Source organism: Magnolia sinica, chromosome 4 (genome assembly GCF_029962835.1).
Source record: "Magnolia sinica isolate HGM2019 chromosome 4, MsV1, whole genome shotgun sequence".
In the NCBI taxonomy this organism is placed as follows: domain Eukaryota; kingdom Viridiplantae; phylum Streptophyta; class Magnoliopsida; order Magnoliales; family Magnoliaceae; genus Magnolia; species Magnolia sinica.
Genome location: NC_080576.1, coordinates 25,624,328 through 25,651,763, shown reverse-complemented (window position 1 = coordinate 25,651,763; position 27,436 = coordinate 25,624,328). Strand labels below are relative to the sequence as shown.

Here is a 27,436-nt window from a genome sequence, read left to right as displayed (position 1 = left end):
TCCACATGCATAGCATGATAAATGGACCATTTGAAATATCAGCACGGATCATATGGTTTCTTGAAGTGCTGCTTAGACATCAACATTGCACCCAACTCAGAGAGTTTTTAAAATTAAAATAAAAATTACAAGTATTCCTCCTCCAATTAATCGAATTATCGTAAATGTAATTACATGATAAGGTCATTTACAATGACAGTGGCATGTTGGTCAAATTCGCAAAAACATAGCTTGGCCATTTCCCCACCATCACGATCAGGCTTCTGTTTTAATGTGTGCAGTAGTGCAAACAAAAAATCGGGACCTAAAAAAAAAAAACAAAAAACTTTCTTTTGCTGTGTGGACTGTATTAACTTCAATCATATGCTCATTTACCAAGATGGACGACCAGAATAGGTCATAGATGACTTAGAAGTTAGAACCAAAAACTCATGAGCAAGATGTGCAAATATTCTCAAAACTCTCGTGACAGAGCCATGTGGACATTTTGTTGACGAGCACGGAATCCAAAATAATCCTCATAAGCAAGTCCCATTTCCAACCATCAAGCCATTAATCCTCCTTCCACTTGTTGACATATCTGAGGAAAGCTGCAGCAGGATAGTCCCTCGGTTGAGCCTGGACACGTGTTGACCTCCTAAGCACAGCCTGCTCCAATGCAATCCTCTGAGAAATGTCCTTTGACCTCTTCTGCAATGCCGAACTGCAGAAAACACAACCAAAATGACAGGCATGGATAGTTAAAAAAGATATAAAAATGAGTTTGTGGTTTACACATCTTCTAAGTCCATGTTTGGAAACCATGGATTCCATGCCAGACAATGGAAAAGGAAAAGGGTTTTCCTTTGTGGTTTACACATCTTCTAAGTCCATGAAAGGAAACCATGGATTCCATGCCCGACCATGGATAGCTCTTATTTGTATTGTTTGGATAGCAAAGAAAGGATGGATTCCACCAAGCAATCATTCCTTTTCCATAGTTTGATTCTTGGCACAGGAAACTAGGTGAGTATTGTGAGAGGAATATGAGATATCCACTTTCTGTCTGAACAAGAACTCAAAACTGAATCCATGTTTCAATAGTTCTCATATTAATCATCATTTCATAATTATCTTTGTTTCCCCTTCTTTTCCCTTGGATTCCCACATATCCAAACATGCCCTAAATTTAAATATGGAAAGGAAGAGCTAACCCTGCCTGGAATGTTGTAACTGATGTTTGATTCTCCAAAATATTATAACAAAGACCATTCCAAGTTACCAAATCAAAGTACACGAACCAATGATATCAAAATAAAGGAGCCATCCATATATAATAGATATTCCCACATGCACATGTGCAGACAAGAAATCAAATAAGCCCTTGTTGTAACCTATGAAATACAGACACCTTAAAACAGAAAAGCATCCACAATTCCACATGGTACACAAATTTGAAGTATCAAATAACGAGTAGGGCCTGTGACTTGCACTTGTTATCAGAGTATCAGACATGAGTACAACATTAGCTAGCTAAATATAATAAACACATGAAAGGTGCATATGCACGCACACAGAGAAGCGCGGATGCAGAAATGTAGGAGGGGGAACTCACGATATTCTACTGTAGTGTTTCTCCAGCTGTTTCTGAAGGGCCATCTCCCTCTCACCTTTTGGATTAAGCGAACCAATGAATGCATCAAGCTGATCAGGAAATTAGAACTAAAATGAGATTGCTGATCAGCATATTATTATTATTATTATTATTATTATATTTAAATTTTTTTTTTTTTTAAAAAAAAAAAACAGTATTCCACAGTGTTAGGGACGATGACCTCTTCCTTCGTGGTGTAGCAGCCCCACTGCTTACAGTCGGAACTCTCAATAAAGATCCTCCCATCACGTTGGAAAAACCAATACCTGTTGTAGTTCCTGTCTTTTCCTAGAGGATTGGTGCATATATATTGCTTCTCTATCTCCCGTTCAAAATGTTCTTTCTGCAGTTAAGCAATGAAAAACTGTGAGAGAGAAGGGTTGACCGGTGAGGGTGGGGGTGGGAGGGAAGTTCAGTATGTATACCCTCTGTTCTTTAGTATTTTTTTCCTGAGTTTCACTCTCTTTGTCCTTCCTCTTTCGCTTAGCCTTTCTGTGGTCAGTCAGGCTAGATGACTCCTTTGCATTCTCCATGCTGACTCTAGCATCCATCCGCTGATTCAAGATCTCATTCCTTGAGGTTGTGACTGTGTGATTGCTCCTCCTGCAGAAACACCATATCAGGCAAGGAACAACTGCAGGCTTTTTCAAAACATCAAATGATGCAGAACCCAGTTCAAAAAGTTCCCAACCGTAAATAGATTTGCATACCCATTTGCTGAACCTTTGTTTCCGTTATATGAAAAATTCTCATTTCCATAAGCAGAAACATCCCCATTACTGTACGAATTGCCTCCCCCATTCTCCAAATCATGTCCATGCATTACTTCCTCGGTTTCAGACTTTGTTTCTTTCAAATGTTGCTGCTCTGTTCTTCTCTTCGTAGCTTCTTCCAGTGCTTTCTCCCTTTTTCTGGCTCCTAATTCCCGTCGTTGTCCAATATACTCATCCAACTGCTCTCTAATTGCATCAGTTGAAAGGGCCTGAGAGACCAGCTCACCGAGGATTCCCAGCTTAACATGAGGATCCAGAAGACCATAATGCCCCCGTTTTATAGTCCCTATATGACTCGATAATTCTGGTATATCTTCCATCTCTAAGAAGTCACATAAATACTCTGTCCAATTCATCAATGTTATCTGAAATTAGAAGGAAGAAACGTTAAAAAAAATAAAATCAGCCAGCATGAGTAAGATAAATCCAGTTATCTGTCAATCTATCTATCTGTTTATTTATCCATCTATCTATATTTATTAAAGAAGAAAGTCCTGGAACCAACTTTGTATCTGTAAAACTCAACTAGCAATCTCATTTAAGGATTAACTGAATTTGTCACCTTCGATTTCCGTCTTTTCTTCTTTGTAGCTGTAAAATAGTCGCCTTTGTCTTTAATAAGCAAGCGCAGAATTGCTGAATGTGATTCTGAAACAAGAATCAGGTCGCTATCCTTATGGCAGACTGCATTTTCAAAATCATCCAGAGAGAATGGCCACAAGTGCAGCAACCTACTAAAAGACGAGCAAAAATCCCAAATCGTGAGAAGGTCCCCAAAAGAATCTACTGGCACACAGAAATCCCTTGTTGGAAAAGGGCGATTGGTAAAATCTGGATCATCTGGACAAGGCTTCACTAGAAGATCATCAATTGGGTATTTAATCGGTTCTTCCTTTGGCTTATCTTCTTCTGCAAGGCAAAGATTTTGTATCATATGTATAGTCAAATTAAAGTTCTTTGTGAATGACTTGGAAGTTGAAAATCTCCAAAGTGAAAACACAACAAGGACTCTACAGTGAAAAGTTTCATAAGCATTAGATTAACGGCAGATATGAACTCTATAAAAAAACCAAAAAGGCTGAACTCTATAAAATATAACAGTTGCTTTATTTAACTTATAAACGCATCAATAGGATTGTTTTTTTATTTAATAAACAACCAAGGTAGATGATAACATCAGTGAAAAATATTCTGGAAAATGCAGAACTAATGTTACTTGATAGTGCAGTTCAACCATGGCACCAGAATTAGCTTCAAAATTAACACCATTGTGATCCTTAACAAGTACCTTCTCTTGCCTTTTTCCCCGCAGTCTCTGGGGCATCAGAGCTCATGATTTCTTGTTTTTTTGTTTTCTTCCAGAATTTTCCATTTTCAGCATCCTGAATTTGATGAAAAGCAAGTGAAAATTAAGTTGTTGGACATTCTAGTCAACACACAAAGTTATAAAAGAATATTACCGAGATGTTATCCCTGCCTGACTTGTTTTCCTGTCTTCGTTCATTGCTGCAAAGACACCCATTGGTGAAAATTTTGTCTCTTAAACCTTCTGGAGGTTCAGTCAAGATCCCATGCTTCCTTGCTAAATTATCGTGTACCACCCATGGAGCACTTTGAGAAGTGGATTCCCTAATAAAAGACTTTAGCAGGTTTCTACTAAATGGAAGCTTTCTCCTTATCAGATTAAGTGCATTTACTGTTGAAACTCCAGTGACTTTCTTATTTTTGTCAAGCCAACCCACTTCATAATGGGTATTGTCAGCATCCTCTAAAATTTTCAATATTCTGCATGGGCAAACAGACTGATCCTTCCTTCCATACAACTCTTCACCCTCTAACAAATGTCCCTGCAACCTTGTAAATATTGTGCTGATAAGATCTTTCAGCCTAAGGGTGCCTGCCATTAAATTGAAACATGGATGAAATCTTATGAAGCAGACTGAAAATATACAATGGCAGAAAAGCACAAACAAAATAGAAGGAACAGATAGTTAAAAGATATCATGATTAATCAACACCAACTATTCACTTAGAGGTCCCGATAAACCAATAACTGGTAGTTAAGTAATCGAGAAAGCATCAGATAAAGACAAATATCACTTTGTAATTCATCATAGAAAATTTTTCTTCAGGATTGATGGTGAAGAAAAAAACTGCCGGAAACGGCGCGGCAGAATCGAAATCAGCTGGAGGATCCAGAGCATCCGATGGAGCGAGAGCATCTGACAGATCTAGAGCTGAAGAAATCGAAGACGTCGAAACGGAGCAACACGAGTCGAGCGATTGGAAGCAGGTCTTACGCAGAAAGGGGAAACAGCTTTCATCAGTTAAAGTGATTAGGAAGACGGCCTCTTATCCTACCCTCTTCGTTAGAGGGTACCCAGAGGGGTGGCTCCCTATCAATTTTTCGAGGATCTTCGACTGTGCAGGAGCGGTAATGGACGTTATTATGCCCAAGGACCGGAGAAACGGGTTTTATAGAGGATTTGCGCTGGTAAGAATGAGTTCGGAAGAGGAACTGGCTAGAGCGGTCAAGATGCTTCATGGCAAGAGATTTGGTGGGGTTCCCATGTTGGTTCAGAGAGCGCGGTTTGGTCCAAAACGCAACTCTAACAGAGTTAGAGCTTCCAATCCAAAGGAAATAATGGAAGCCCAGCCCGTTCATCCCCAAAAATATGCTGCTCGATCGGAAGGGTTCTCATTCAAAGACGATGTTCTATCGAAGATGAATCAGAATCCTTCCACAAGCAGCGATGTTGAAAAAGGAGAAAATCTCGGGTCAAAGAATGAAGATCCTCATGACAAAGGAACGGACTGCGTCATCCGCATCAACCAAGAAAGTTTCAATCGCGCTAGAAAGGAGCTGCTGGATACGGTTGTGGTAATAACTAAAGAAGGGGCTTCCATTTCACAAGTCAAGAAATGGATCGACGAATGCTGTGGCTTTCAACCGCAGAACTATAACATCAAACCTCTCGATTACAATGAGTTGTGGATCAAGGTATGCCCTGGTCTAAACCCAAAGATGCTAATTATAGCGGGTCATTTACATTCTGAAGGTCCGGTTGCAAAAGTTCTGACGTGGGAAGATTACTCCATCTTCGGTATGGAAAATATTTGGATTCTTATTTGGGAAATCCCTCTGGAATGCTGGTACGACAAGTTTTTCATCTCTACGGCGACTAGTCTTAGATCCTTTCTAGATTTGGACCCTAAGACCAAGATTGGAGAGGAAATGGCAATCATCAGAGTTCGGGTGAGAAGGAAAAAGGGGGTTCCATTGCCATCCCACATCCTGGTTCATGTAGATAATAGGCAGATCCATCTTCCAGTACAAAGAGAGACTAATGATGGTGTATATCCCAGGTGGGGAGATCTGTGGAGGACCAGGGATCTCCCTCCACCCTCATCGGTTGCAGTCGCAGAGGCGAAGGATCACGAAGATTCACGATGCTCCCTTGGACCACAGAATCCTTCCTCTGCCACTCCAACTGCTCTCATCGTCGAACACGCTAGCAGGAAGACCTTTCGAACTACACGTGTCAGTCATGCAGGAGCCCCTCTCTCTTTTTCTGATGACGCCGATCTTCAAGAGACAGAAACATTCACGTGTTCGGTGGAGATTAATCCACGCCACCCTCCTACTCTGCTTTTTAGGGAGTCAAACCTTAATCTCGAGGACGACTCATTAGTGAAACGTGGAAGTATCGTCCATCGACACGCCAGCCCAAGACGTCTAGCGATTTCCAACTTTGGGTTTGGACCCGACATCTCGGGTTCAAATCTAGAGTCTTTGAGACCATGTGATCTCAACCTCAATACGGCATCAGCTTCTGAATCGCAGTTTGAAAGCCGACTAGTCTAAAGAGCAAATACTCCCAAAAGACCTTCACCGATCCCTTCTCCATTCGGTGAGTTCCTTCCCTCAGATACTTCAAAGGCGCTATGGCAACTTCCGCATCAATCTGCATCAACCCTGCATTAACCTGTTCATCCGAGCTACTCCTCTCATCTGATCGACGTATACGACCGTGTTTTAGCGGGAGGAGACTCAGAGAACCCTTCTCTTTCTTCGGGATCCGAGAGCTCGCCCACCTCTCCCCTACCTTATACTCTCTCTCCCTCCCGAGACTGGTCAGACCTAGGACCAATTATTCTCTTTCAGGAAGACACCGAAGGCGACATTATAGAAGCTGAACCATTGCAGATGCGAGTCGATCTTCTTTCACCTCAGAAGAAAGCTCTCGAAATCATTTCAGAGGAAGAAAAAATTAGGGCAAACTTAATACACACAATCCAAAGAAAGAAATGGATCAGAGATGTTTAGGCCACGTCAGAAGATCCCTAGGACTGTCTTTCGGGGATCGACCAGAAGACTACATAGCTCTATTTCAATGTATTGAGAATAGAGGAAGACCCCTTCCAGCGTCCAGAACTCCAATGAAGCCTCTCTCCAGATCTGTGAGCAACCGGGAGCTCCAACGCCTCGCGCCGAGCTCTGGCCTATTATTAGACATCAAAGAAACACTAAGAAGGCAAGGAAATTGGGGAAGCTCAGTGCCCCAATGAGAATAATTTCGTGGAACGTAAGAGGGATGGGGTCTCCCGTATCGGTATCGGTTGGCGTAACGGTGACCTCCAAAACCGATACGGATACGGGGCGTAACGGCGATACGGGGGTGTAACGGCGCAGCGCAAATTATTTTTTTTGCCAAAAAAATATGAAAAAATATGGATTAAATCCGGAATATTCTAAGCATTCCAAATATACATTCATTTATAAATTGGAACATGTTTATGGTGGTGTAACGGTCCACTCTTTAGTGAGAAGTTGTATCGGATTGTCTGATGAATTTATGAACCAGATAACCTGAATTTGATTACAAATTTCATATATTTAATTTTCTAACTATCTACTATCAATGATAGATATATTAGAATGAATGTAATATGAAAATATCTTACATTTAGGTGTTTGCAATTATTTTTGAGGGCTAAAATTCATGCGTAAATAGAAAAAAAATATAAAATGGCACCCCAAATATGTAAAATGCACATTAACATGTTCTACTATGATTAACACATCATATGGCATCATTAAAACAGCAAAAGAATCATTAAAAAATGATTTTTCGAATTTTCAAAAAAAGGGCCGAAATAAATACGTAAATAGAAAAAAATAAAAATATATATAAAATGGCACCCCAAATATGTAAAATGCACATTAACATATTCTACTATGATTAACACATCATATGGCATCATTAAAATAGCAAAAGAATTATTAAAAATGATTTTTCGAATTTTCAAAAAAAGGGCCGAAATAAATGCGTAAATAGAAAAAAATATTAAAAAATATAAAATGGCACCCCAAATCTGTAAAATGCATATTAACATGTTCTACTATGATTAACACATCATATGGCATCATTAAAACAGCAAAAGAATCATTAAAAATGATTTTTCGAATTTTCAAAAAAAGGGCCAAAATAAATGCGTAAATAGAAAAAAATATAAAAAATATATAAAATGGAACCCCAAATCTGTAAAATGCAAATTAACATGTTCTACTATGATTAACACATCATATGACATCATTAAAACAGCAAAAGAATCATTTAAAAATGGTTTTCGAATTTTCAAAAAAAGGGCCAAAATAAATGCGTAAATAGAAAAAATAAAAAAAATATATAAAATGGCACCCCAAATATGTAAAATGCACATTAACATGTTCTACTATGATTAATACATCAAATGGCATGATTAAAACAGCAAAACAACCATTAAAAAATGATTTTTCTAATTTTAAAAAAATCGGCCAAAATTCATGCGTAAATAGAAAAAATATTAAAAAATTATTAAATGGCACCCCAAATCTGTAAAATGCACATTAACATGTTCTACTATGATTAACACATCATATGACATCATTAAAACAGCAAAATATATTAAAAAAAGTATAAATACCTATTTTTGACGAATTTCTGAAAAATGGCCCACCGAGCTTTGATTCAAAAAATTCTATAATATAATGTTTTTTTATAACAAATACCTCGCTAAGGTTGGTCTAAATTAGTATTATAAGGTTTTATAAATATTTTTTAATCAAGAGGTTTCAAAAAAAAGCAAAAACACAGCTAAAAAAAAAAAAAAAAAAAAGTCACCGTATCGGCCGATACGGGTACAAAAAATCGAATCGGCCGTTTCGGCCCCGAAACGGGTAACGGTTCGTACCGGCACTATGAAGGCGGGGAAATTGGGGAAGCTCAATGCCCTAATGAGAATAATTTCGTGGAACGTAAGAGGGGTGGGGTCCAAACAAAAAAGAAGACTCATCAAAGATTCCGTAGGAAGAAGGAATTCAGATGTCCTCTGCTTTCAGGAAACTAAGGTCTCTCAGTTCAAAGACGATCTTCTGGCCACTCTGTGGAAGGTTAAAGATGCAAAGTGGGTGTCCATTGACACTAAGGGCAATTCGGGTGGTATTCTGATTGCGTGGAAATCGTCAGTGTGGGATCTCCAGTCCTCTTGGGTAGGTGCCTTCTCGGTGTCGGTTGTTCTTCAAGACAAAACGACGAACTTTTGGTGTCTCATCTCCGTTGTATATGGCCCCTTCCTTGACTCTAGAAGATCAGATTTCTGGGACGAGCTGACTTCTTCTAGACAATCATTCTCAGGGCCTTGTTGCGTAGTCGGCAACTTCAACATTACCAGATTTGCAGAGGATCATTCCCATAGCATAAGGGTCTCCCCAGCAATGAGAACCTTCTCCGAATGGATTCAAAACCAAGACCTCATTGATCTCCCACAACTAGGGGCCAAATTCACTTGGTCTAAGGGGAGAAGGATCCCAATTCTCTCCAGACTGGACAGATTCCTAGTCTCCCCCGAGTGGCTGGAAGCATTCCCCTCCATTTCTCAACTAGCCCTTCTGCAAACTACCTTCGATCACTGTCCGGATATGCTTTCGATGGAAGAAGATAATTGGGGCTCCAAACCATTTAGGTTCGACTCCTCCTGGCTTATGATTGAGGGTTTCAGTCAATTAATTGCAAATTGGTGGTCGGGATTTCAGGTGGAAGGATTCGCAGGTCATAGGCTCCTATGCAAGCTCAGGCTCCTCAAAGCTAATCTCAAACAGTGGAGAAACTCAGAGCATCGCAAAAGGGAATCTGAAATGGAATCACTGTTCTCCGAGCTTCAAAAGATCGATGCTGATTCGGAATCTAGCCCTATGACTTCAGAATTACTGGGCCGCAGAATCCACCTCATCCAATCTATTTCCGCCAGGGCCTTGGAAAATGACATCTCTTGGAAATTTAAATCTAGAGCAAAATGGATCAGAGGGGGAGACAAGAATACCAGCTACTTTCACAGTATCGCCAATATGCATGCTCGTTCCAAAAAAATCAGCAACATCACTGTGAATGAGGTTCGCATTGAAGACAGACCAAATAGCAGCCCAGGCCATTAAACATTTCAGATCTCTCCTCTCTTCTAAAAAACGGGGCAGACTGCAGCTTGATCTCCTCCAAATGAACAGTATTGACGAAGCATATTCCTCGGCTCTCGAATCTCAGTTCACAGAGGACGAAGTGCAGATGGCTTTAGATTCTCTCAATGGAGACAAATCCCTTGGCCCCGACGGTTTCCCAATCATGTTCTTCCAAAAATTTTGGGAAGTCGTTTGCCACGATGTTATGGATTTTATTTATGAGTTTCACAATAGGGGTAGACTTTCTAAAGGTCTTGGTGCCTCTTTCATTTCCCTCATCCCTAAAGTCACGGGTGCAGATTCTTTTTCCGATTTCAGACCAATTGGCTTGATTGGGGGGCCGTACAAAATCTTAGCAAAGTTCCTATCCTCTCACTTAAAGAAAGTCATGGGGAAGATCATCTCAGTCAATCAAAGTGCGTTCATACAAGGAAGACAGATCGTGGATTGTGCACTCATAGCAAATGAATGCCTTCATTCTAGCTACAGCTCATGATCGAAGAGCATCTTTTGCAAATTGGACATCGAAAAAGCCTACGATCACGTAGACTAGGGTTTTCTCCAATATATGTTAATTCGTATGGGTTTCGGCACAAAGTGCAGAGGATGGATAGGAGAATGCATTGGCTCGGCTCATTTCTCTATCCTTCTTAACGGGTCTCCAAAGGGCTTCTTTAATAGTTCGAGAGGGTTGCGGCAAGGTGACCCCTTATCCCCGTTCCTCTTTCTTATTGTGGGGGAGGCCCTATCCAGAATGTTACACAAGGGCCAAGAAGAAGGTATTCTCCGCGTTATTCCTATGCCAAGTATGCCTAATCCGATCTCTCACATTTAGTTTGCGGACGACACTTTGATTTTCTCTGAAGTGTCCTCAAATAAGATTAATAATCTTCGCACTGCGATTCAATGCTTTGAGGCTGTGTCCGGGTTGAGAGTTAACTTGGCAAAAACTAAGATGTTTGGGATCAACTTGGAAGAAGAGAAGTTATCAAGCTATGCAGCGCTTTTCAGCTGCTCCTCAGCTTCCCTTCCGACCACATTCATGGGGCTTCCTCTTTGTCTAGGCCCGCCCCCAAAACATCTTTGGGACAAGATTTCTAACAAATTTGACAAATACCTTGCTAGGTGAAAATGCCGCTACTTTTCTTTGGGAGGCCATGTTACTCTCATTAAGGCTGCGCTTTCCAATCTACCTCTGTACTTCATGTCTCTATTTAGATGCCCATCTTCTGTGTTGGCTACTATCGACAAATTAAGACGCGACTTTCTCTGGTTTGATAAGGAGAATTAGAATAAATTCCACCTTCTTGATTGGAAAGAAGTATGTAAACATTTCCAGGAAGGCGGAGCAGGGGTCAAAGACCTAAAGATCATGAATCAGGCCCTCCTAGGCAAGTGAGGTTAGGGACAGAAGGAGGATCCCCTTGGAATATCATCATCAAAAGTAAATACGGCTCTTCTCTAGGAGGGTGGTGGACCAGAGAGTCTTCTTCCTACAGGGCTTCATTCATTTGGAGGGGTATCCTTTGCATGAAAAAGGCAGTTCCCAAAGGCATCGGATTTGAGTTAGGAAATGGTGTCAACATTCGGTTTTGGGAAGACTTATGGGTGGGCGATGAACCACTGAAAACTCATTTTCCAAACATCTTCCTCCTTGCTCCAAACAAAGCAATCTCCATTGTTGAATGCTACTCTGTTGCTGCTAGCAAGATTGACAGGAACGTGAATTGCAGAAGAAACCTCCAAGATAGGGAGATCGGTGAATACGTGGAACTGATCAATTGCATCCACAAAGCTATGCCCAACCAGTTAGCTACTGATAGCCTTATCTGGAGATTGGAAAAATCAAGTCAAATCTAGAGAAGTTCGCTCTATTCCCAGCTCCACTCTAAAGCTGCTCCTATCGGTACTGTAACTCACTTCATTTGGAAGTACTCGGCTCCCCCGAAAATTATTTGCTTTGGCTGGCTGGTAGGCAAGAAGAAAATCCTTACGGTGGACAATCTCAGAAAGAGGGGGATGCAAATTGTCAACATCTGCATATGCTACATGAAGGACGAAGAAACGGTAGACCATTTGCTCATCCACTTTCCATTTATTGTGAAAATCTGGTCCGATTTCTGCAAGTGGTTCAAAATTAGCTGGTGTGTCGCAGGCACGGTAGATAACCTTCTGTTAACTTGGCATAGGATCAGGATAGTAAAGAAAAGAACATGTCTTTGGAGAATGGCTATTCTAGCAATCTGGTGGTCCGTGTGGGAAGAAAGAAATGGTAGATGCTTTAAAAACATCTTCAATTCGGCGGAATCGGTTTCCTCCAAGGCCAAGGGTCTCCTTTTTGAATGGGCTGTTAATGTATCTTTTCTGAAGGACCTTGACCTTCGCATTTTAGGAGCTTCGCTGTGTCTACTTCCTCAGCAGATTCTTCCCCCCTTTTTTTCTCGCTGTATTTTCCCCTTGTTCTTTAATACATCTATCGTCATATATATATATATATATATATATATATATATATATATATATATATATATATATAAAGCTTATATCTTTCAATACACACACACACACACACACACACACACACACACACACACACTATCATCATCATTATCGTGGAACCAAACAATAGCTTTTTATTGTCATTTTCATCTTCCAAGAAATTTGGGTTTGCTCATGCTTGCCAAGAATATGTTGAAGACACATCCATATTTTATAGATGAGCTGCTTATCCCTTTTGTGTTTGATGCAAACCCAAGTCTTCTCTTCTTCTTTTTAATCTCAACAAAAAACCATCACCAAATCCAGAAAATATGGATGTCTTCAACATATTCTTGGCAAGCATGAGCAGACCGAAATTTCTTGGAAGATAAAAATGATAGTAAAAAGCTATTATTTGGTTCCACGATAATGATGATGACAGTAAAAAGCTAGTGTTTGATTCCAATATATGCAGTGAGAAAGGACCTGCATGCACACACATACAGATCTATTTGGACAATTTAGAGGATGATGAGGAAATGTTGCATCCCCTTATCCAAGGACATGAATTAGCACCTACAAAGTGGATTCCAATAAAGCACTCATGGGAAATAATTGGTAGAAGGAGGTGTAGAGGACTGACCATCTTCCAAAGAAAGCAAAGAGGTGGAAATGTAGAATTCGATCAATTGAAGAATTGAGGAATATATATCCAAAAGTGCATAAAAGAGTTCAGATGGGAGGGTTTTGGTCTGTCAGTTAAAATAGGTTTTCTTTACAATCTTTCTTTTAGAGGATTGACCATGTAAGGTGTTTGGGAGCCATTTCCACCAGGAGTTGAAGCTTTTTATTAGACCACAATGTGGACAAGAATTCCACACCTAATCATCTCCGGCATAGGAGTAAAGGTTCCTAAACAAGTTCATCATGCGTGGACTATTTGGGGAATCCGTGGTCTCACAACGTTCCAAATAGTGAATGATTGCCAACATTTCATGCTTGTGTGACATCCAACCTATCCAAAAGATTGACCCACCATGAAAATTACTTAGCAAAAAGACCAAGCAAATCCACTAATCGTGTGGACCGCATGTTTGCTTTGGATCAAATCACAACTTTCCCTCGTCTTCCATGGTGTGGGCCACTAGAGTAGTGTATCAGCCTAGTTTTCATGGCAGGGCCAACCTTTCACACATGTCAGATGTTGTACACACTTGACACATGGGCAATTATCAGCTACTTGGATGAAAACTTCTTCTCCAATTAGTTGCATGCTTTAACTCCCCACTTTTAAATGCCCAACGTGACATAACATAAACACATTATCTATCCAGGTATCATAAATCCAAATATCTTCATCAGCACTCATCGTCATCATTTAAACTTGATCCTAATTAATTGGGTCGGCAAGACGGTTAAACGAATCTTGTTCCACCATTACATTCTATCAAGGACCATACACTCAGCTAAACCATAGGTCATCAAATCTTGTCTTATTGCCTCCATCCATGTCCCTTTGAGCCTTTCTGGAGTCCTATTGCCTTCAACTTGAACCAACTCACTCCGAACCAGTGCAGTTCTTGGTCACCAATGTACATAGCGAAACCATTTAAGTCTACTTTCCCTCATCTTATTACCATTGTGGCTACTCCTAGGTTCCCTTGAATGCATTCATTTATAATTCCATCCTTGTATGGCCACTCATCCATCTCAACATCCTCATTTCAGCTACATTCATTCTATGAACCCGTTCCTGAACTACCCAATATTCTTACCCATGAAGCATGGCTAGTCTTACAATTGTCCCATAAAATCTACCCTTCATTTTGATTAGTATGCTGCAATTACATGAAACTTTGCATCTACTCTATCTACCTGCTACCTGCTACCTCTTCATGTCCTTAACCATGAAGTATATCCTCTTGAGACTCCTTTCTTCCCAAAACCCAACAAATTTTGACTCCCAGGACTATGTCATATATGTTGCCTCTGAGTCAATAATCACCATGTGGAGATCATTTCTCCTTTCCCATAACTTCTTCCTCAATTGTCTAAGTAAGAAAATAGCTTCAATTGTCTCGTGAGTCGTGCCTTAATTCAAACTTATTTTCTAACACATTTGCTCATGCCTTAATCTTTTACAATCATTCTTTCATATTTCTATACTATAGTCTAAAGTTTCATAGCATGACTCACAAGTTTAGTCCCGAGATAGTGCAGCTTCTTATGTCACCTTTGTTTTCACAGATAGGTCTTATAGTACTTTTCCTCCATTGTCTTAACATTTTCTCCATTCGTAAGCCAACCTCTCCCATGCACTTCCATCATCAGATTATTGTCCATGGGGAGTGGACTTCACTAGTCATGTTTCTTCAACCATTCCTATCTAAGGTTATGTCCTAAGAGGTGAACAAGCCTTCATATGCCCTCTGACCACCTTGACACAAACCCCATTAGGTACTCCCCTCATCTTCCTTTTAGGTCCTTCAACCCTATGAACATTCCCTCCTTATTAGGGCCATCTAGGTTTTCGCAACATGACTGAACCACAGAAGTCTTCTCTTCATCATCTTCTCTCACACTAGGGCTAGCCCTAGGCTGCTTGCAATGACTTGATTCTTGATTATATCTTTTGTGGTCTTGCCAGGCATCTATTTAAAAAAATTCTCATGTGTGAAAGCTCATTCTCTGCTCATATTGTTTCCTAAGTGCCAAAATTGAGCCATGAAGCATAGCCAATGGGGTCTTACTTGCACAAACCTTCTATATAGGTGTTGTTCCCATTGTGAATCTCATTACCAATTCACACTCCCGCTCATGCTTCCAGGCTGTTGATGCTTGTTAAAAGAGACCAAATCTTTAGTCGCTTCCCTTCACACTTCTTACAACCATTGTTTTAAATATCGACACTATTGGCCGATATATCCCACAATATAACTTGTATCCCACCAGTGGGATACGAAACGCACAAGCAGTGTGATATATCCAACATGTTCGATCTAGTGAGCATTTTCAAATTTCGATGCTCTTATTTTCTGTAATTCATGTTAAATTAGTGTCAAATTGTTATAAATTCATGATTTTTCATGTTCTGCATGAAAAATCATGGATTGGGAGCTTCAATTTCGAGATTTGGAGGAGATGGGCCGAGTTGTGAAATTTTGAAAAAAAAAACAAAATTTTCTAATTTCTCATAGATTGTTTGCAATCTTTGTGTTCAAACATCACATTAAAAATGTTTGTAACCTAATCTAGTGATTCTTCTTTTGCATTTGAATGTATTGCTTGTGTTTCCACACGTCTTCTTACATTTATAAATTATATGAATAGACGTTGAATATACTTGCATCAATTCAGTTAGACAATGCATAGATTAGGACCCCATACAAAGAAAACTTATTACTTGTTTTTTGTAATGTTTTGATTTATAAGTGTGTGTTGATGCCTTTTTTAACAATCACCGAAGTTTCCCAATGTTTCCCCATGTTTCCAACAACAGCGATACATTACACAACACAACCGTTATATCCCATGCGATAACTGATACGTATCCGTATCCCAAGAATGCGATACGTAACGCGATACCAATATTTTGAACACTACTTGCAACTATAGGTTGAATAGCAATCTATTTCATTGGCAAACTTTGATCAAACTACACTCCAGAGCATATCTTCATTTCATCCATCAGCTCTAATTCTATCAGAAAACGCCCTCATCAATCTCTCAATCCTTTCAAGTTATAGAACCAAGGCAACAAAACATGTCACTTTCAATATATATATATATATATATATATATATTGAGAGATCACTTTCACTTTCAATAATATGTTTGCCATAGTTTTTAACTCACGCCTCACCTCTAGAACTAATTCTAGTTGTTAAGAATGTAGTTTCTAAAGTGTCGGTTTTGTAAACTCATGAAGAGCACCATAGTGGGAGGATTTTATTATCATTTATTGTACTCTTATCTCTTTTTGGTATTTACAGTGTTCTTATCTCTTATACATAAACCATTATGAGAGTGACAGTGCATCCTCTAATTCCTAATCATTCAATATCCTCTTCTATTTCTCTACTATCATGTGTTAACACTGGTAAAGTTGCATTCAATTTAAACTCTTCATCTTGATTCTGCTTATTATTAACCCTCGAGACTCCAAAGCCTTCCTCTGAACCTCCACTTTAGCATCACCCCCTCTCTAGTCTCATTAGTATACACCACACCATCCACACCATCCACAAACGGTGTCTACCAAGGCGTCTTTACAGAATTCTAGCAGTTCATGCATCTATAAAAAGTGCAAAAAGTTACAGGTTTAGGGGAACCCCTAATGAAGAGGTAAACAATAGAAAATCCATTTTTTGCCACACCACAAGCCGTTCTAACCACGGTTTTAAGCATCCACTGCATTATATTTGTTTGGCCGTTATGGTATCAATCACCCTCACTATCAAAGGATGGTCTGATACACCACTCAATACATGTTTAAACACAACAAGATAGATTTTGATGTTTTACAATTTTTTATTTTCCCATCATTTTTCAAGATTTTTTGTGCTTAAAAAAATAAAAATAAAATCAGCATATGCAGGCCCGATACGGTCTGATAAATCTTGTATCATAATCATTTTTGGGCCCAGGTGATAAGCTTTCCAATACCGCTATTCAAAACCTTGGTTCTAACCCTTGCAACAGCACCTTTATTGATAAATAGCAAATAATAATAATAATTGGCAACTGTGCCATTAGTAAAAGAAGAAATGTTGCATCATGCATGCACATCAAATAACAAATACAGGTGGTCTGTGACATATGCCAATGGAGCTAGACCCTGCTTATTAATGAAAACATTGAAAACTTTTTTAAATTGTCTCTATCTCACAGCAATTCCTCAATAAAAATGGAGAGGTTCTTAACCATTAAAGACACAGCAAGCATTTTCAAATATTTCACTGACGGTCAAAGATATCCTTAAATATTTAAAATAAGCATCGCAGTCCACTGGTTAAATCAGATCTTCAATGACTTCAACAAGGAATTAATATGAGACAGTTTTTTATAACCTTTTGTGTACTACAAATGAATCTTATGTATCCCATTAACATTAAATTTCGCCACGAGTTAAGACAACAATTTATGTTGGATTTTTGTGATGGTTTCTTGAGACAGCTGCAAATATCTGTTCAAGTAGTGAATTAAAAAGAGGATGATAAACCAAGGAACCACAAGCTACCTATAACCAATAAACATAAGAATCAAACTTCCAAAGTAAAATAAAATAAAAAATGTTGATGCAAGTTCCACTTATTGAGAATTTCTTACTGAATTGCACAATACGCAACACAGGTGCCATTAGCTCTTTTGGGAACTGTTGAACTTTCTCAGCCGCACGCCTCTCTGAGACCAACGCCTCTTCATAAGTTAAGTTTGTTTTCCCAGTAACATTACATGTCCACACCCGCTGACGATACAGATTTATACGGTTCACATATTCTCTGATCTAAGTGAAGGAAATACTTGTTTAAAAGAAAATTTAATAATAATAATAATAAAGAAGAGAGTAGTAGAGTAGATAATAACATCATTATTTGAAATCAGAAGCATAGCATGATAACTTATGCTAATGAGGAGACAAATGTTCAATGAATCACTTGCTTGGGCAAAAAAACTGAACATGTGGGCCTCACCATTCATATCATGAGGCTAATGGTGGATGGAGATGCCACAGAAATCTCCCCTATCAGATGATCCTAACCATCTGCTGCTTTGCCCCCATTAAATGCACACCACTGGTTGTAGTGTCCATTATTTCTAATGACTAAGATCATCTCGTAGGGGAGATGGCACCTCATGGCCCATGCCAAGATGGGCCACCTGTACCATTGCTTGGTCGAATGATAAAAATCCATTTGTTTCAATCAAGCATTATATAATACCTGATTCAAAACATCTCTTTCCAATGATTAGTATGTGCTAATATAAATTAGAAAGGAAATGGGCCATGCTATTGAATTTCCTGAGGATATGGCAGAAACCAAAGGATACTGGTAGTCCCTGAATATCTCTTTTGTGAAGCGAACTTGGAAAACAGGCTCATCTGGATTCAAATCCTGCGGTGGTTGCACCTGGGGAAATGGCTTTCTTTTAAGGAGAGGCATGGAAACCCTGTCTAAACCCAAAGCCGTGCACCAAAGAACCCAAATCACAAAACCTGCTTCCTGTAAAACCCACAAAGATTTTAGCCACATAAAAGAAGAAGCAGAGCAAGAAGAAAAGGAAGAAAAATCGAAAGTAAACACTTTCTTAAAATAAGTGAGACATCAACAGTCCCAAACCCAATGCTTAATCTGTATTTGGAGTCTTCTTTTTTTTCTAAGAATAAGAAAGAGCTTTAAATTTGTTTAAGCAATTCAACCTTGTTGCAATGCATCACAACATCATGCTTTCATGCTCGATAATTTGAAAATAGAAATCCCAAAACTAGAATATACTGAATAGAGGTCAAAACCCTAAAATCCAAACAATACAAAAGGGTCTTTTCTAAAGGGAAAAAAAAAACCAGCATTTTACCTTCTGAGATATTAAAATAATAGAAGCAAAGAAGAAAAAAAAAAAAAACCCTAGACTGGAAACATCAAAGTAGAACTTGACACATTTCCCTCCTCAGTTCCAATTTCAAGCAAAAAAGCCCGAATTCGACAATAGCCGAACTAATTGGAGACCGTAAACAGCAAAAAGCACTGAGAAATACTAGCATGTATGGATTTCAGACAACATAAGCCAAAGAATGCAGAAATCAATACCACTTTCGCCACAAAAACATTCAAACAAGAGCTTGTCGGACAACAATCCGATCATAACTACATAACTACAGATTCTACCAGAAGCAGCGCAAAACAGTCGGAATCGAGCAAGTGGATGAAACGTCAAATGCTAAAAGGTATTGGAAGTTTTTGACCTAGAAATCGACGAAAACCGCACGGTTTTGGTCGAGAAGAGATTCAAATGGAAGCTCTTCGATCAGAGATTCACATGAAAAATAGAGGTACTAACTGAGAAAAGATAAAGGATCCTTACCTTGAAGCTATGAAATCAATGGTGGAGGGGAAAGAGTGGTAGAGAAGAGAAACGGACAGTAACCGTCCGTTTTCGAGTTTAAGAGGAGAAGGCCTTTCCTTCATCACACTCTCACCCTCGTTCGATAAAATTAAATAAATGAGTAAAATATATATGGATGGTTTTATTTAAGGCATTTTACAAAGAACTAACTATTTAATATGACATTTACAATCGGGTACCTTTTCGAAATTAGCTTCCAATCAGCTGCCCCGTCATTCGAATTGACCGTCATTGGAGTGGTTCCGTTAGATTTCTTAACAAAGTTAGGGTTTTCCCTTAGATTTATGTGAAATCCAATCCTACCATCAAGTTCTTCATTCCATGACAGAGCCGGGGCCTAAAAATCAACCCCATTTGCAATTCAAGTGAATCGCACAATTGGATATAATGTGTTGGGCAACACTCGCCCACCAAATTCAGTTGTGTGGCCCACCTGTATCATATAACGGCCTGATTTTTTTGTTTTCGGTTCAATATTTTGGTTTGGAATGTAATGATTGGAACAGATTTTATGTAATTATCATGACCAGCGCATTAAAAATCAAGGGCGACGTCCTTTCCTAATGGTTTCATTTGGGGTGGTCCACTTGACTTTTTCGCCCTTAGTCTAACGCGAAATTAGCCATCTAATGGTGGGAATAAATTTCACATAAACATCATTATAATCCCTTATGAGTTCAATCACCCGTTTATTCACCTGAGGAAGGATAAAAAACAAATATCAGATTCATCCAAAACTTCAGTGACCCTTTGAAGTTTTCAAGGGTAGATGTTAAATCCCCGTTGCTTTCTACAGTGTAGTCTACTTGAGATTGGGATCTGTTTTAATTTTCTTTGGCTAAAGACTTAAAACGATCTCCCAAAATGGACAGACGGTTTGGATATAACACATATATCATGGTGGGCCATAAAATTTAATGACGTCGTGTATTACGGCCATCTGGCACGAGTAGCACGTGGAAGGCTACATTCGCCACGTCTGGAAAGAAATCTCACCGCCTAAAAACGAAAGCAGCGTGTCATCCTTGATATGCGAGCACTGTGAGAGGATTAGGTGTTACCGGGTAACAGCTTAGTGGGTGTCACCTCACCGTAGGGCCCACCTTGATGATGTGTTGTATATCTACGCCGTCCATCCGTTTATCCAGACGATTTTAGATGGGATACCAAAAATTATGGAGATCCACATCTCATGTTGACCACACCACAGGAAACTGTGGTGATTGAGTACATCACCATTAAAAATTCCAAAGGCCCATTGTAAGGTTTTTGTAATGTTTATTTCCAGTCCAACCTCTTGATAATGTCAAGAAAATCAAGATAAAGGGAAAATAGAAAGATAATATTGATCCAAAACTATTGTGACCCACAAAAAAGCTTTTAATGATTATTTGTTATTGTTTCCATTGATATGGTTCACCTTAAATCTTTGGATCTTTTTATGATCGGGTCTCATCCTAAAATCAGATATAAAAATAAATGGACAGCACGGATATAAATTAAATAAATACATTAAGGGGTAACACCCACTCAGCTATTACCTAATCCATTCATGGGAGCACTCAAAAATTTACACGTGCTGCTTTGAGCAATCTTGATCTATGATTCGTGGACACTTTCTTGTTGAAAAAGGACCACACGATATCTTTCATTTAAACCATACAATAAATGTTTTCCAATCTGATAACAAGAGTATCAGGTAAGGGTAGTTTTTCTTATCACAGTGCATCTGACTCGTAGTACCTTGGGTTTGTTTTTCATCAGGTGCGGTGTGTGTTGTACGTAGGTGTGTCAAAATGAATCATGCAGCTTGTTTCAAACCAAACAACTTTAACCTTATGCTGCGGTACAAGTAAATATGTCCAATGCGATCCTATGTGACTGAATCTTAAGAAGAGTAATCACTTATTCAATCACTCACAAAAGATTGTTGTAAGATGATTTGACAGTTGTCGAAGGTTGGGTTGTTTTTCCGAAAATGGGTTATACTTTGCCTTCTGGACTAAACAATTTTAAATATATTAGGTAATTAAAAAAATAATCACACAGAAAAAATATACTTACAATCGACTACATAATAAGACTCTAAAGAGCCTTTCTGAATGAATGAAAAAGGTTTGCATTGAAACGGAAATATTCCGGTATAAGATCATATACTTAAATTACAACTAAAGATTATGCTAAAATTTATCGCTACTCTTATAATAAAGCTAAGGTTTTAATAACGATATATAAATCAATTGGTTTGCTTGGTTGGCATGAGATGCTTTGCTTTACTGAACTTCTTGCTATTTATAAAATTCTTATATGCTTTTCAGGTACTTCCCTCTCTATTTCAATGATTAGGCTCGTTTCTTCTCGACACATGTCCATATGATCATACCTCTTCTCTAGACTGCTTTCCATCCCTTGAGCTTCTTAGTCGTGCTTAGTCATCGGATGACGCATGTACCATCAAGCTCAGCACTAGCTGTGATTAGGTGAAAAGTGCTCTAAATATTTTAAAAGATCTTTTTGAATATTATATCTTCCTCGTGTAATGACACATGTCCATTTCTAGTTGTCTATTTTAAGAACAGTCAGAAATAGGGTACAACATCGATTAGCAAGAGAATTAAGCTTGAAAGATGTAACACCCCAAAAATCGGCACCCTACTACAAAGGCCCCGATCCCGAGTTCTCAAGTGTTAACTCAATGAGAACGCACATGTGACTTCATTCAAATTTATATTCATTCCGCACACGGTTAATCAGAGTAACACAATTCACTTAGTGGATCTAAAGCAATGTATAGATAACGAAAGATTCAGAATTATAAGGTTAATAGTCAAAAATACAATTTCAATAGTAGTGATCGCCCAAAATGAAGATTATACAAGCCACGATTCATAATTTACATACCCAATACGGTTAAAGTATAAAGCTTTCAATTTACGTCGAATTCTTCAAAATATAACGGCATTGACACAACCTGTAACACCCCATACTTTTCAGTACTCGGGTGTTACCGTATAACCAAGATTTAGGATAAACGCAAACCTAGCTTAGTGAACATTCACGTGCAACCTAGTTTAAATCTAACCGTCGAAGGTGATCCATATCCACATATCAAACCATCCAATGGTCAAATTAAATATACTAAGTATATTATCTTATTTATTTATTATATTATAAATTTTACACAAACATAGATCAAAAGATTGTGGATGTATTTTGATAATTTATTTATCAAATAAATAAAGTATGAAAATACATTGTAATAGAGTGATACGCAAATAATATTACATTAACTAAACATAGTGGATAATAATTTTACAATATATAATTGAATTATAAATGTTAGCGTAGTATTAAACATGTATGCAAAAAATTATTAGATATTTTAATAAGATAGTATATCATTTAACAATGTGATTTAAAAGAGATCTTGTACAATTTTCAATCCATACATATGTGTGATATGATATTGTATATTAGGAATTTTATATTAATAAATATGTGACTAGTAGCATGTTAATATTAGAAATTATATTTATATATATGTATGAGTTTTTAATTATTTTAATTACAAGTAAATTCATATTAATATTAGCATTGGTTAATAATACATGATGAAAGCCTTAAATGGACCCTTGAACCCCTTTAGCCGTTGACGTTCAATTTCGAACTGTTTTGACCAACTGATCAACGGGAAATCCATAAACGAGACCCAAATCAAATTGTGGGCCCACCTAGGCCTCAGCCCTGCCCCAAAATAAGCTGGGACTTTTATAACTGAACCCCAAGACAGTTGATCAGAACAGATTGAACACCAGAACCGTGATATTTCCCAAAGCCAGGTGCACATCCACCCCAAACTCTAGTGCACGATGTGCACTGAACAAATGCTTGAGGTCAAACCATGGTTGACCGAACCAAATTACGAAAATTCTCAAGAACGTTTCCGCCAACGCCCTGTCTGAAAACAAGGACCTTTGAGCTCCAAAGTGGGCCACCTTGGCCACTTTCCGAACAATCCGGACCCTCCATTCTGTCGGTGGGGTCCACCCCAACAAAAACATATGAGGATGGGGTCCCTCGAAAACAAACAAAAGGAATCACTGCTAGCCGTCCATTCCCCTTGTCATGGACAACTGGATCCGTGAGGCGTGTTCGGACCGTTGGCGCGAAGAGGTGAACTGCGCCGTTTTACCTAGGAGGTTACAGGCATGCACACGCCATCCCAGAGAATCTCTCTCAAACCAAAAATAGTTAGGTAAAGAGGAATTACACGCCGAATTTGCTATTCAAGGAAATCAAGGCCTGACAACGGCGGCCATGACGTAGGGATTCGCAGAACCCATCCCAGCCACTGGACCTTCCCCCTCCCTACCTATATAAGGAGAGGCCCAGCCCTCTCAAACCTCACACAGAAAGAAAAGTAAGGGAGGAAACAGGGAGAGAAAAGTGAAGAAGAAAAACAGAGGGAAGAAAGGGCGTTTTCGGTGAGCCTGGCACTCACTGCCCCAACTCAGTCCGTGAAGAACGGACCGAGCCGAGTCAGTGAGTGTATACAGCAACACCATTTGAGAAAGGAAGAAAAGAAGGAGAAGAAGTAGGTGAGACTAGTGGGTGTGTGCGTGACAAACCAAGACCGGGTCGGACTCAACTGCACCAGGTAAAACTTCTTTCTCTAGGAGCTCTAAAAATGAACTTGAACTAAGCTCCACCATGCCCCTCCTGCACCTCAAACAAACCACCAAACAAAGCCCTGTTCGTAGCTGAAGAACACCCATAGCAGGAACCATACATAGAGCCGAAACAGGCTCTGTTTTAAAGCTCAAAATAGCCTGCGTGCAGGCACTGTGTTAGGACCAAATGTGGCCTGAGTTTTAGGCCCTGCTTAAGGTCAAATAACGTCATGCAGATGGCCCCAGCTAGGGGTTGAAACTCCATCCAGAACCAGCTCACAAACGGCTCTGTTTGAGCTGCAACGAGTCCCAAGGAGCGGACTAATATCAGTCCAGAAACTCGACTAAAAACGCCCCTGTTTCGGGCCGCTCTTTAACGGAGTAAGTGGCAGCCACCGTACCTTCGTTTGGGCGCTGGTATGACTTGAAAAACGGCCCGGAACAGTGACACGGTTGACCTAGAAATCAGAGCCGGGAATGGTCTCCAAAACGGCTGAAGCAGGGACCGTTTTCACGTTAGGTAGGGTGTTGTACATGTTGCAAACCAAGGAAGGAGTGCCTGTGGGCTACACCAAATACAACTGGGCCTTGGCAAATGCAGGTGGGCCTCACCCAAAACAGATGGGTTGCCTTGGTTTTAGGTCCTGCACAAATGCAGGCGGGCCGCACACAGTGTCAGCAGGTGGACCCCACCGTACCACAGCTGGTGGGCCACATATATGGCCCCACCTTGATGAGGCAGCTCATCCAGGCCGTCCGTCCATTTTCCCAGGCCCTGGGCATTGCTGTATGAGAAAAAAGAAGAAAAAAAAAAAGAGAAAAAGAAAAAGTAAATTAAAATAAAATAAATAAAATAAATAATAATAATAATAATAATAATAATAAAATAATATATACACACACATGCACCTGTACGTGAGTTATAGAACATTATAACATATATGGCCTCTCTGGTATGTGCAGCACGGTGCACGTGGATTTCATCCAAACCGTCCATCCATTTTAAAAGCACATGGACGCCCACTTGTTTCACCCTGGCCGTCCCTTCCAGCTCATCCATCCGTGGGAGTCCAGTGATGGACGTTTGAATATTATATATATATATATATATATATATATATATATATATATATATATATATATATATATATATATATATATAAGTAAAGGTATATGTGTGTGTGTATATGTACACCTGTACATGAATGCAAACTCTAAGGTACCTCTGATACATGAGATCCATCAAAGCGGCGTGAGGTACGTAGATTACATCCTGACCGTCCATCATATAACATATGCACGTGGTGAGCCCATGTGGGACCCACGCTGACATCATGCTCAAATAAATAATAGATGCATGTGATATGGACAATATTTACATGTGATATACATACATCAGATGCTTAGGACGTCAGATGCATGCATACACACATATATACCAGATGCATATGACCTGATATAATATTTTAAATATGTACCAGGTGCATACGGCGTTGATACAACATTAGACACATGAGGTGGGCCCCATGTAGAAACCACGTTGATATGGTATTGGAACCTACATCAGATGTGTATGATATATGATAATTAAATATACACCAGATGTTTAAATATGTAAGGGTGGTATATAATGCTTAAATATATCAGGTGCATGTGTGATGGTGGGGTTTACCCAAACCGTCCGTCCTGATGGAAGTGTCAGCTTAAAGCTTGAGACAAGATAGGACAGATCCATCAGGAGGATCATAGTGCGGTAAGCAGTGGAGATTAAACGTCCAGCATTGGAACCATCCAGTCACAGAAGTTTTGGGATCAATATGATAGCTAACTATTTTCCCCGGTCCGGATCCTTGTGACTTTATGGACCGCTTGGATGGAAAATAAAACATCATGATGTGCCCTATGGGGTTCAACAGTAGGGATCGTTACTGCCACCGATATTTGTAATATTGTCCAGGTGGTCCTTTAATTTGATCTGTCCCCTTGAAAATTTGCTCCAGATAACTTGTAAAGACCAAATGCGATGAATGTCATGGTGAGCCCACTGGCCTGTAGAATAAGTACACCGCTCACCGGCCATGATGTATAGGCCAGTCCCACTTGGGTCAAATTTGGACCCAACACTTGGACCCAAATTGGGCCCAGTTCGGCCTATAGTGGTGAGCCCAGTTGGGCTACCCTACTTGGGTAAATAAGGTGGGCTTAAAGCCTAGAAGGCCTTAACGTCCCTTAAGACTCTTCCCCCATTCACATTAGGAGGCAAAAGCATGGAAATGCTTGACAAGATATAAATGGTAATTTTAGGGGACTCGTTTGGTGACCTCAGGCCACAAAAGGACTCGGGCCAAGTTCTAGAACACTACCATATAGGTGATGATTCTTCCCCTTGAGCTTTTCATCTTCTCATTAGCTTAAGTTATAGTTTTTATTTAAATTTATATTTGATATCTCTCTCTTATAATCACATGTGTTAGCTGATGAAAATTGAATTGCGATATTGCCTGCTTAATGTTCATCTTGTATATTTGTTCATAAATTATTTGTGGATTGCTTATGGAACTTAAACTAGTACATCAGTGGGTAACCCCCACTTATAAATGTATACTCATACTTGGGTTGTAACTCGATTGACGATGATTGTTATGGACCTTCGATCTAGTGGTTATTAAGTGGTGGTCTAGAAGGATCATTGATGTGGGCCTACCATCCAGGGTTGTTGTGTCTAATAATTTTTAAGGATGGTCTTTATCGTATGGTTTTGATATTCGCCCTATGTGGCATATTTTGATACTTGCCCTACGTGGTTTTTTTTTAAATATTTTCCCTATATGGATTCGATGTTTTATACTGTGCAACCATGCGATGGTAAGCCCCATATACTATAATATGATTGACCACTAGTCGATGGATTTCCATTAAACATCCTAAGATGGTAATCTCATGGGCTGGGGATGGTGGTAATGAGACACTATGCCCAAGTCATCGGCCTACGCTGGGCTCTGAGCTCCTCGTAGTGACCTTGAGCTTACCTAAATTGGTTGATTGTAACTGGACTAATAACGGTTTGGCTAATTATGCATCCATAGCATGTTGGCGATGACGGGTGGCTAATCTGGATGCTATAGCACATGCCCTTAAGATCTTTGGGGTATCGTTTCGCTAGCTCTCAGACCACCGACTATCGACCCCTGTCCGACTGGATAATTTTCCCAGATCGATGATTTGCATGGGTGACGAGCCCAAGTCCGGCTGGATGTGCATC

At 39.4% G+C, this 27,436-nt stretch overlaps 1 protein-coding gene across 1 annotated transcript; it reads right to left on the bottom strand.

Annotated features, from left to right (window-relative positions):
• Positions 1-115: 115 nt before the first annotated feature.
• Positions 116-19,605, bottom strand: LOC131242836 (uncharacterized). Its single transcript, XM_058241737.1, has 11 exons — positions 19,463-19,605; positions 18,431-18,603; positions 17,708-17,880; positions 3,867-4,303; positions 3,695-3,788; positions 2,969-3,315; positions 2,344-2,771; positions 2,059-2,236; positions 1,815-1,976; positions 1,595-1,683; positions 116-703 (listed from the first exon to the last, which is right to left on the bottom strand). Exons 2-11 carry the CDS (start codon positions 18,541-18,543, stop codon positions 553-555), a joined length of 2,172 nt encoding a protein of 723 aa, XP_058097720.1. The 5' UTR covers positions 18,544-18,603; positions 19,463-19,605; the 3' UTR covers positions 116-552.
• Between the last annotated feature and the right edge of the window lie 7,831 nt (positions 19,606-27,436).